The sequence below is a fragment of the Balearica regulorum genome, chromosome 3 (genome assembly GCF_011004875.1).
Source record: "Balearica regulorum gibbericeps isolate bBalReg1 chromosome 3, bBalReg1.pri, whole genome shotgun sequence".
NCBI lineage: Eukaryota > Metazoa > Chordata > Aves > Gruiformes > Gruidae > Balearica > Balearica regulorum.
In genome coordinates, this window is record NC_046186.1 from 37,171,779 (window position 1) to 37,183,784 (window position 12,006).

The 12,006-nt window shown below is 35.8% G+C and overlaps 1 protein-coding gene across 3 annotated transcripts in view; it reads left to right on the forward strand.

The window, feature by feature from the left end:
• The window catches only part of BCKDHB (branched chain keto acid dehydrogenase E1 subunit beta), a 127,273-nt gene that overhangs the window by 13,451 nt on the left and 101,816 nt on the right, over positions 1–12,006 (forward strand). For all 3 annotated transcript variants that reach the window (XM_075747567.1, XM_075747569.1, XM_075747570.1), the window contains exons 4-6: positions 8,029–8,162; positions 8,799–8,954; positions 11,165–11,273. In XM_075747567.1, coding sequence (XP_075603682.1) covers positions 8,029–8,162; positions 8,799–8,954; positions 11,165–11,273 — 399 coding nt within the window. The remainder of the gene's footprint in view (positions 1–8,028; positions 8,163–8,798; positions 8,955–11,164; positions 11,274–12,006) is intronic.

The window sequence follows — 12,006 nt, forward strand, 5'->3', positions numbered from 1 at the left end:
GTAGTTCAGGATTTTTGACATGGTGGACTTAAGATGACGGTGGAACAAATGAGTAGTTGTTGTGTGTAGATTGAGTAAAACCTAAGTAGTCTTGAGTTGGGTTATCCTTGTTTCTTTGTGGATGGATTTAAGTGGAGAATTCTGCAGCTTGCTTGCCTGGTTCTTCCAGAGCAGTTTGGCAAGATTTGAATTTTGTTCTGATTTATATAAATGTCTTTGAACAGTAACAATGTGTTCCAAACTCATTACACAATAGTACATTTTGTTCATTTTAATCTTAAATAGCCAATTCTTTTCTTAAGATTTACAGTTAGAAAAAAAGAGAAGTTATTTGAGAACTTGATATGATGTAGTATATCCTTTTACACTGTTTGTGTCTGTGGGATACTGATATAAATCAGTCTGTGTCAGAGCTAAATACAATTTATTTTAGTTTTGGTTTTATTTTTTTAATTGTTCTGATAGTGCCTGGTGTGAAAACAATATTTTGTTTGGGACTTAGTAACATTTATTATCTTTCTTTTTGTATGTTGTAAACCTGTTTGAGGGAAAGATAAGGTATATACTTTTTAATATAGAACTTGATGCTCAGTACAGAGCTTAAGAAAGCTGTTCTAACACATTTTAAAGATATTTCAAGATACATTGCTGGGCAAAAAAAGTATATGCTACTGAACTTCATAAAAAAAGGAATTTTTCCACTTCAGAAAATACTTGCAGTGAAACATTTAAAAGTAATATTTTAGTAATATAGTGTCAGGAGGATGAAACTTTATGGATTAGAGACACAAGACAGAATCGATGAGCATAACTAGTATTCACATTCTGTATTAATACCAGCTCTGCAGGCACAGTTTGTGTACCTTGTTTTAGATGTCAATCTTTACACCTTTACTATTTCTTGGGTGGAATTTAGTGATTCTCAATTTCCTTGGTTAGTCCTGTGATCAGTATGCCTTCTGTTTCATTCGTACTTGTCAAATGGGACTAATTTAGTATGTCCGCTGTTTTTTCTGCCTTTGAGGTTAGTGATGAAGAGTGTGGTAATTATCACCACTTCAGTTTAAGAAGGTGCTGCAGACTTTATTACAGGGAGTAAAACAGAGTTTTCTTGGAAGTAATTTGCTAGAAGCCTAGAAGGGTCAAAAAGGTCAAGACTACTACCGCAGTCCAGCCAATTGTCTAAGCAGCTTTGCAGCAGAAGTTCTTTGAGGAGCAGATTAATCTTAATTTACCTTGATTCAGAGCCATCTTCGAATGACCAGGCTGACTTAACATGCTAGTCATTTATTATGAAAGATCTCCCTTCTTTTTAATTTGTAGGCATATTAAATCCTCAAAAACCTGGCAAGGAGTTTTCACACTTACATGAAAGCACCAAGTATAGATCAATTTATTGATTTTGTTTGTTTGTTTGTTTTGTTTTTTCTCATGCATATGCTTTGCATTGTCAAGGGACAGTCATGGCTAAAATTGAGATTCATAAGCTGTTTTTTCATTATTGCAGATTACTGGTCATTCAGCACTTTGTTCTTGGGTACTTCTTTAGCAGCATTAAATCTTTGCTTTTGTGTTGAGAATGGTTGCTTCAGAATTTAATGTTAGATCCAGCATGCTTTCAAATTTGCTGTAAAGTATTTCTAGACTACTGATACTGAGGAGTGCGAGAGAGGGTGCCTTGTATTTGACACAGTTTTGCTTATTCCTCGGTTTGTCATGCAGATGTGTACCCAGCCTATTACAGCAGAATTTTCATTAACATGTTGTAATACTTAGCTTTGGTACTTGTTATGTGTTTTTCTCTTGGATCTCTTGTCATGTCATGTAATGTTGCAAATAGTCTTAAAATGTGTGGAACTGACCCGAACCTCTTAAATAAAGCTGATACATTTTTCCTTGGATATACCCACATATAAGTGTTTGGTAGATGTCAATTTTAGGACGTACTTTTGCAAGTGAGCATTCTGTCATCTGGTATAGCTTCACACATCTAACTTTATAGTCAGTTATGCTTTTTTGCAAGTGTGCTTCTCACACAGCAACATTTTTTTGTGGTTGAGCAAGGAATGTTATTAATCATAGCTGGAGGAACACTTGAATGCTTTGGTGCAGTTAGGCATCATGCTTTTTTTTCTTTAGGCTGATACAACTGGGTATATGAGCCAGCTGATCAGAAGGAATTCAGTGTGGACTACCAGCATAGTCATCAGTAAAAAGAAATTCTGGTGAGCACATCTGCCACTGTGATGTGAGCTGCTTATTGAATATTTTTCTAACAGTGTGGAGCTGAATCAGTACTATTTTATCAACGTCATGAAATGCTTCCATCAGCAGGACAGGTACAACCATAGAAAGTTTGAGCAGTCAGCATGTAACCCTGCTTGGGGCTGTTGAAGAATCATGGAATAATAAGGGTTGGAAGGAAAAGACCTTGAAGGTCATCTGGTCCAAACTGATACTCAACATAGAGCTGGTTTAGGTTGTTTGTGGTCTTGTCCTGAATATGCCCAAGGAAGGAGCTTGTGCAACCTCTCTGGGCAGCTTGTTCCAGCATTTGCTGTCATACTGAGGTTTTTTCCCTCTTATATAATCAGTTTCCCTTTTCTGCATCATTCTTTCACCTGTGACTGTGTACCTGAAAACAATCTGATCTTCCCCCCCCCCTTGCTTATACTACTGCTTGGCTGCTTTTTCCTGGGTTGTCCCTTATCCAGAGGGCTAAAAGCCTGACAATTGAGTAAATGTTTAATGTAATGTTCATGCTGTGAGCAACTTTAAGAATTTACTAAGTTTTACTAGAAAGCAAGGTTCCTTTCCTTCCAAACCTGCAATTCAGTAAATGCACAAATTATAAGAATTTGTAGATAACTGAGTAGGTTACTCCCCGTCCATGGTAATGTTTTCTTTGTACTCCAGCAGTTCTCCTGACTCTGATATTGTTATTGAGAGTGAGGATGCAATGAAAATGCAATAAACATGCTTTTCTCCTAAGGGAATCTTGGGGGGAGAGGAGGTGAAAGTGCAGTTTGGATCTATGGAGCTCTTGGAAGAAAAATGCACTCTCTTGAATAAGAGAATGACGTGGAGAACGCTTTGAGCTAGAACTGCTAGTTCAAATATTCATGTCTATTCAAATGTATGAATGCCTTGGAATTAGTAACTGGGGAAGACTTAAAAGGAAAACTTACCCTTCAGCTGTTTTTAATTTCCAATTTACTTGAAGTACTCTTCAGAAGTGTTGGTTATGTCAGTGGAATAAATGATAAACCTGTGAGAAATTCCTGCTCTTACCAGTTACCTGTCAGAACAGGTGTCCTTTTCTTTGGGCAGTATAGTGGTGATTAGTGCTTCAGAAGGATACATTTTTTTCTTTTTCTTTTTTTTTTTTTTCCCCCAAATGAAGCTTAATTAAGACTCCTGTAAACAAGTGAAACTGAGTAAGGAAGACGTATTTGTCATTTGACCTTTATAAACCACTTGTCTAGATTAAGAAGTCAGGTCCTTTGTTGCAGAGTAGAACATGATAGCACATTTTGCAGCAGCTAATTTAGTTTAGTGCATGCATATCTCCATTCTGACCCAGTTCTCAGTCAGTCACAGACTTCTGAAATACCTTTTTTGACTGATTCATGTATCTTATTGCCATAATGTGACTTTTTGGAATATTTAAGGAAAAAGTAATGGCAATCGGCCATGGAATTAGTTGCTAATTAATCAAAATTTGAATTAATTTTTCATTCAAACTAATGAAATGTTGAACTTCTTTTGAAAGCGTAGGCTGCATATACACAGTGATTTTTTGATTTTTTTTTTTTGGTGGGTGTGGATATATGTGTTTCTCCTATAAGAGACCCAACTCATTGCACTTGACTTGAGACTTTGAGTGGACTTAAATCGGGACAGAGACCTGGCTGCTCAGCCCTGTAGTTGGCCGAGCTACACCAGAGGTATGGCCGAGTCCTTAAGCCTGCTGTGAATGTCTAGGCACACACAGATGTTCCCGGCTCAGACTGTGCAACTCTTGTAGAGTACAGAATTGGGGAAGAACAGGAGAGGAGTAAAGCTTAATTCTGTAAATTGTATTATTCTACACACAGTAGGTAAAATTCATCATAAGAAGTTATAAGCTATTTGCATAGGAAAGCTTTTCATTTTGTGTAATTGCTTTTCATCTGTTAGGTAGGTGAAATGATCTGTTGGGCAGCTCTGGAAAAAGCAGCTTTTTAAATGGCATGGCACGTTAGTGTGCAAGGATGCAAGATTGAGAGGTAAACCTTCTCTGTGTCTGTGAAACTGAAGCCCTGCTTTGGACAAGTAGATTTGAAGTTTGCGTATTCAGCTGGAAAGCTAATGTGTTTTTACCAGTATTCACTGTAGAGGAACAGTGCCCATTGTGCACCCTTTTTTAAAGCTGAAGAACTGTGACTAGGATATCAATACAAGAAGTGGTAGAACAAATTGATTAAAATTAATAAGAAATTACTAGAACTGTTTTGTGTTCAACCAGGAGCTCTAAAAGATCTGAATATGAATTTACCTGCCCTCTCACATAGTATCAGAAAAATGGAAGATAACAAGTGTCATCAATTGTAAAAGAGGGCTTAAAATGGATTGTTTGACCAATAAAGTCTGAATGCTGGATAGATTGTGTTAAATTATCTTGAGGACTAGAATTAGTAGACTTATGTAGCTATACATCTATGAAAAAGCCTAGATATTCTAGGATTAGAACAGGTCTTTAAAGGCAGGAGTGATTTGAAACCAGTCATTTCTATTTGAATTTTTTACATGAAATCCCCAGTGAGTAGCAAAGAAGCTAATCTGCTGGGACTTCATTTTCTTTGTGGTCCTCTGTTTCTCCATGTGCATCCATGACTGTTGCAGTTGAGGACAGACTTGTTGGACTCTTCTATTTGACTTCTAATGGATGTTTTAAATGAAAGTTAATGAGATCATGGGGACAAATAAGATGCTGCCTAGGTATATTGTTAATACTAGTCAGTACTGACATCTTTTAAGATGCCTTTTTAAAATACAAATGATGTAGAAATATTTTAGATATGAAACAAAACACCCTCCTTTGACTAAATCACCAGCAGTACTCCTTAAACCACTCAAATTGTCCCCACGTAGGCTCTTACACCATGATATGAAATTACTCAGAGTTGGAGCCTTGGGTGGTGTGTTAACATTATAGGAGATTTGATATTGTTTGAATATCTTATTTTTGAAGTTAAATTAAGACAGGAACATGTTTCATTGTGGGGGCTGAAATCTGAAATACTTTTTTCCTGATGGCTTGGAACAAATAAAGATGAAGCAGGCCAAAACATTAATGCACAATAATTGACTACATATGTCTGTAAACATGTTCTGTTAGGTTGCTATGAAACTTATTCTTGGAGGATGAGAAGATGACTGTAAGACTGCCTTGAAGCTGTCGCCCCTTAAACAGAGGGTCAGTGGTAATTTGAACGTTTGTGGGGTACTCAACTCTTGGCTCTGAAAATCACAAAGATCAATCTTTTATTATTTAAGCAAAACTAGATCAGGGCAGGATGAAGTAATTGTTTAAAATTCCTTTTAATCAAATACTACTTTTTCCCTTAATTTTTTTTTTACTTTTTCAGATTTACCTTATTAGGCAACACTTCTAGTGTATTTATTCATTTGCTTACCATGCATCTAATCTTCTTCCTGAGTTACTGGGATGGAAAGATGAAAAGAATCATCCTTTTTTCACATAGCCCTGTTTGCCATATTGCTTCCCTCACTACTTGAAAAAGGGCACCAACGTGTTCAGATGGCTGAAACTAGGGATGTTTATAAAGCCGGGCAGGTTAACTGAAATGGACACCACCATAACCTCTTTTTTCAGAGGCTGACGCACCTGGTTTCAGATAATGTAGAGGTACTACTTTCACCTGGAGTGACGAGTCAGCTTGTGGAGTTTTGTGTTAGCTTGTTTTGAGCTGTGTGGCTTACGCAAGTAAGAGGAGAAGAGTACATTTTAGGAAATGTTTCTTCATTGGTACGGAAATGAAATATGGAAAGATAAAGCATCTCTGAGTTATTTGTCTGCTTGAGTCAGATTTCACCTGAGTGAAGGGTTTGCAAAGGGTGGTGTGAATGGTTGTTTATCAAAATTGACTTCCTTTTCACATTTTGAAAAAAAAAAAGTGAAATAAAATAGATAAAAATACATAGGCTTAATGCCTTTACGTTTTCAGTGTTTAAATAATTTATATTTGTTTTAGTAATGATTTTCATATTGTATAAATAAAGATAGGAGGTAAAAGCCATGCCATATAATTTTTAATGTTTGAGGAAATTAATAAATTTGTTTTATCCCAATGATATGTGGGTATTTTTGTCTTAAAAGACTAGGTTTAATTAAAAATAAACCAAAACAACCACCCAACCTTTGGAACTCTATCCAAGGCTTGTTTTCCAATCTAATGAATAGTAAAGTGCTTTAGGTTTTGCTTTTAAGAAGGGGTATTATTGTTGTGCATGTAAAATAAAAACCATTCCTGAGTACTGAATCTCATTCAATGACAATTACTTGGCTCTTGCTTCACTGTTGTAAGCCATAGTAGTCAGGATTATGCCTTTAATTCTCACAGTCCAAATTAGGTGCTTCAAGCTGATCATCTTATAATTGTCATGTTGTATTTCACATTTACTTTTATTGATTCTCACTTCATTTATTTCATCATACTCCATTGACAGCAGCATGCTACCTCTCATTTAATATCTCAATAGTATTGATAAATCTACCAACTATGAAACTCAAAACACCAGGTAAAGCACAGGGACAGAGTACAAGCAGTGACAATGCTTGCTGGGTGATGTGTGGAGATGAAAGACGTGTCCTTAAAAGATTTGTAAAACCTGCCTCCCTTTAGTATATCACAAATAAAGCTGTGGGTAATGGTTCTGCTCTTATCCCTTTTTAAACCCTTTTGTTAGCTTCCCTTTCTCTAGTTCATTAACTTGCAGCTATTGAAATTAGGAGTCTTCGTAGTAACAACTTCCCTAATTATTAATTGATTTGTTTGATCTTTCTTTTATTAGTTATTTAATTTATTTCCTAGCCACTGGTGTGCACCTTGCTTACTTTTTTCCATCCAGTTTGAAATCTTGGCATATTCATGCATGATGCACTCCTACAGAAGCCTACTGTCTATTTCCCAATGCTCTGAAAGGAAAATTTAATAGCACAACTAGGTTCTCCTATTGATTTGCCGAGGGAGTACAGTACTGCTGGTGAATATTGTAAATATGTCTTACAGAAGGTATCGTAATGGTGTTTCATCTACCTCCTTGTCCTTGTTTTTAATTTCATGAACTGAACAATTTTGTCTTCATCTATTATTTGATGCATATTTGGAATCTGAAATTACAGTGGCACAGAAATATGTCAGGGCTAAAACAACGTTTTTGCACTCCCACGGGGAAGACACAAACCCCAAAATATTTGATTTCCAATCTTGTGCCTCCAACAGCACAAACAGCTTTTTTTTTTTTCCTCTTGCTTTGGCGACAAACCAAATTCTTTAGTCAGCACGGCCTTACCTTATGAAAGAAGGCTAGTAAGACTAGGCACTGTTTACAGGCAGTGCGGGGGAAAAGACGGTATACTTTCATACGGATGCTCTCGTAGATCCATCTGCCTTTGAATACGGACAGCTTTTATTGCTTGTAAGTACTTATTTCTCCCACATAAGCATGAGGGGTATGCATGTTTATCTGTATATACATCAGAACAAGTTATTTTCCTTGAAGTGTTAATAAGAACATTGTAACTTACAGAAACTGTTCTTGTGTTTTGTTTCTCCTTGTCTCCCTCTGAGCTGTTACAGGTTAAAGTATCTTTATCTATAATGGATGTTTATTGTTGCCATACCTAAAAAAGCACATCTAAAAAGCCATATGCTTATTTGCAGGTGATTTGTTTATAATTTGAATATTTCTGGTGTGTTAAAGGAATTGGTTTTTTTAATTTTTTTTTTTTTTTTTTAATAGGTAAAGATAGAGTTTTCAACACCCCCTTGTGTGAACAAGGAATTGTTGGCTTTGGTATTGGAGTTGCTGTTGCAGGTGCTACAGCCATTGCAGAAATTCAGTTTGCCGATTACATTTTTCCAGCATTTGATCAGGTTAGTACTAATAAACTTGAGCTAGGTAAAAAGAAATCTTGTGACTGTTTAAATTAATTTCTGTTAGCGTTAATACTTGGTTTGAATATGCAATGTTTGCAAATATATCCATGCTGTATTACTAATATTTATGCATGCTTTAAGTAAACAGGAAGGCCAGTTTGAAGGCTCATTAAATAATGGAAATTAAAGATGTGGTTTGAAGCAAATGTCTCTTTGTTTTTATTTTTAGTTTTGTGGCTATGTTTGCCGCAGCACCCTTAAATTCCTCAGCTGTGTCTTCCCAATACCATCTCTCAGTTCTCTCTGCTGCTGCAGCCAGCCCCGTGTCCACAGGACAAACTACATATTTGAACTGGGCTGATTGACAGTGTGGGAATGGGGAAACAACTGGGTTATGTGGGTACTCCTGAGGCCTAGGCATCTAACATGAACACACTAAATTATTGCCTCATTTGCCTTAGAAAATGTTTGCCTTTCCACTGACTTAACAGGATTCCTTTGCTTCTCATTTGGCCCTCTGAATCCCATGCACAGTGCAGATGATGTAGCTATATCTTATGTATTGTAGGGGTTTAATGACGCATAACTAAAGGTGTTGGATTCAATGTTATTTTTGTATATAAATCTTCCCAGATTGTTAACGAAGCAGCAAAATATCGATACCGCTCTGGAGATCTGTTTAATTGTGGAAACCTCACCATCAGAGCCCCCTGGGGCTGTGTCGGTCATGGTGCACTGTATCACTCTCAAAGTCCAGAAGCTTTTTTTGCTCACTGTCCAGGAATAAAGGTACAGTACCTCTTATTTTATGAAGATTTTTTTTTGTTTGTTTGTTTTAATGAACCTGAATAACAATGAGTCTGGGGGCAGGCAGGCAGGCAAAGATTGGAAGTCAAAATCCCCAACAAAAAATCTGAATATGTTAATTAAAAACTCTTTTAGAACCTTTCAAGTTATAAAAGTTAAACTGTGTAAGTGAAAGGTGAGGTTTGGATTTCCAAAGCAAAAGGGAGTTTGCACAACTTTGGCTCTTCAGGGGAAGGACTGTAATCATGAATGCTTAAAACAAGGCTTGTTTGGGTGATGAGGACATTGCTAGATGGTTCTATCTTTTGTCTATTGTGAGGATGTATTTCTTAATGGATCAGTCTTCCAAAATTACTGCATTGACTCTCTCCATTCCATTGTAAGACCACTCCAGAATATTTCCCATCATGGCTAGAAGCTTTCTTTTCATTTCCAGCTTAAATTTGTTCCTCGCTAACTTGTATATGTAACTTAGCTGTCCTTCATCTTCCTTTTCATATACTATGAGAACAATTGCTTTCCCTTTCATCTTTGTTCTGTTAGACTAAACAAATCAAACTATCAAAGAGATGTAAACAATTCCTGGAGCTCTTTTGGCATCTGTTTCATTCGTTTTCTTTCAAAACAGTTGATACAGTTATGAAGCATTCCATCTGAGTTTCTAGCAGTGATTTTTTGCAATAGCACCAACATTTCCTTGGCTATATTATTATGCTTTTTTTAGGTCTGTACTGCATAGCATCCTAGTCATCCTTTGAGCCAATAATAAATTCAGATCTGAATTTCTACTACTGAGTTCTAAATTTATAAGAAAAATGTAGTTCTTAAATGTGTGACTTGTCAGTATGTATTGTTCAGTTTGCTTTTGCTTTTGTCAGTCATGTCCTCACTGTGAACTAGATCTTTTTGATATCATCCTCTGTAGTGGTAGTGACTCTCAGCTTTTGAATAGTTTTCGTTACTGTGTTCTGACTTCACATCATAAATGAATAAGGTAAATAAAGTCTGTCCTAAAAATGATCCCTAAGGAGCTGCACTGGTAACATCCATCAGTTGGGTAATTTCCCATGTGTCTGTTAGCAAATGCTTTGGTGAAATATTAATAGACTGCTTCTCCCTTGTTTAGAAAAATCACTTATCAAGTTAATTTGATGTCAGAGCAGATTTAGGTTGTGGTTTTGACTCTTTTCTATTACTTTTATATAATTAAATGTTCTTACTCTCAAAAAATATTTTGAAGCCTTGGAAACTCCTGGAGGCAGTAAGTTAACATGTCTGTAATTACATGGGTTTTTTTTTTTTCTTTAAAGAAGCGCTACAACTAATTTTTTCAGTCAGAGAGGGACACTTCTAAATTCACAGCTATAAAAACATTTGCTAGTAGACTTCACAATGCATGTGCCAGCTCTTTGAGATCTCTGGGATGTAAATTAGCTGGTCCTTCTGATTTGAGGGAATTGAGCTCTTGGGTTTTATTTTCATTAAAACTGATAATTTGGTAATTTTCATAATAAATTTTCTCTAAGGTCGTCCAAATTCTGTTGGCAAATCAATTATACTTTTTCCTTCCAAGTATTCAGATTACATCTGGAGGCCTGGTTTAGTTTTCTCTTTGCTTGATAATAGTTTCAGGTATTTTTTGGTATTTGTTCATTTCCAAAGTGAACAAGTTTCAGACTTCTACCATAAGCAAAGGAAGTCAACTTTAAATAGCTATTTCCTTTTTTAGTCTTCAAAACTTACTGGGCTAAATCTGAATACCTTCCAGGCCTGCTCTGATGAATCTTTACCCAAGAAACTGAGGATCATTCAGCTGAATTTTTTTGTCATACATCAACATTAATTTTACTAAACTAACATTTAAATATTTTTCTTTTTAACCTGACTTTCTTCTGTTTCTTCTACCTCAAAATGTTATTGTTAACATGTTAGTTCTACCTTATTGGAGGACAGTCCATTAGTATTTAAATCATGGTGTAGAGGGGAACTATTCAAGTCTCATGAATAAACAAAATTCAAAAGTTGGAGTGTGTGTTAGTAACGGAGCACTGATGTTAATTCACTTTGTAAGAACTGCTCAATCTGTACATGGTTTTATTGAAAGCAAATAATTGTTTGTTTTTTAATATTAATTGAGGAACCTTGTAGCAGAATTGCAGTTTAAATAAACTATTTTAAAAATATTTTTACAGATTGTTATTCCAAGGAGTCCTCTTCAGGCCAAAGGACTGCTGCTGTCATGCATCGAGGACAAAAATCCATGCATATTCTTTGAACCTAAAATACTTTACAGAGCTGCAGGTAAAGATTTATATGCTGTATTTTCCAATAAAGTCACACTTTTTTTTTGTCTTTTTTTTCCCCCCACATATATGTTGATGGTCACAGCTAAAACAATACTGTAACAGAAGTCTTGACTTTTACTTGTTTTGTCTCTAGTTACGCTTGGGGGTTGTGTTTTTAGAGGAATTGTGAAAACTGAATAAGATCTCTAAATTTGGCTGCAAAATACAAACGAACATTTACAGTCTGATTCATGCTCAGTTAACTTGGGAAGTGGAATGCTTTGTACAGTCTTGAGTTAATAAATAAATAAATAGAACTAAGAGAGATTAGCCGTTATCAAATTGCAAGATAAATTTGACAGAAGTTAAACTGCTTTCTTTTTGATAACTCTAGAATCTAAAATAAGTTTTCAGATCAGTTTTTAAAGTGCTTTGAAGTGTTTAATTTCTAAAAATCTTGAAAATCTACCCCCTTAGATTTTAGTCTTATGTGGAAGAAGTGTAATTGCCATAACTTTTTCATTTGCTTTAGTCATAGCGAACTTTTTGGTTCAAAGAAGTTTTAGCAGCTATCATTATGCGTAACATACAAGAGCAGAGTGATTTGAAGATGATAATGCTTGAGTTGGTTGTAAAAATTAGCTTGTTACCTCTTTGGACTAGAGAAACTGGACTGAGAACAGATAGTGGATGAAAACAGATTTTGCACGTGGAGATAGGCAGAGTGATTGGGTGAGCAGCTGATAAAA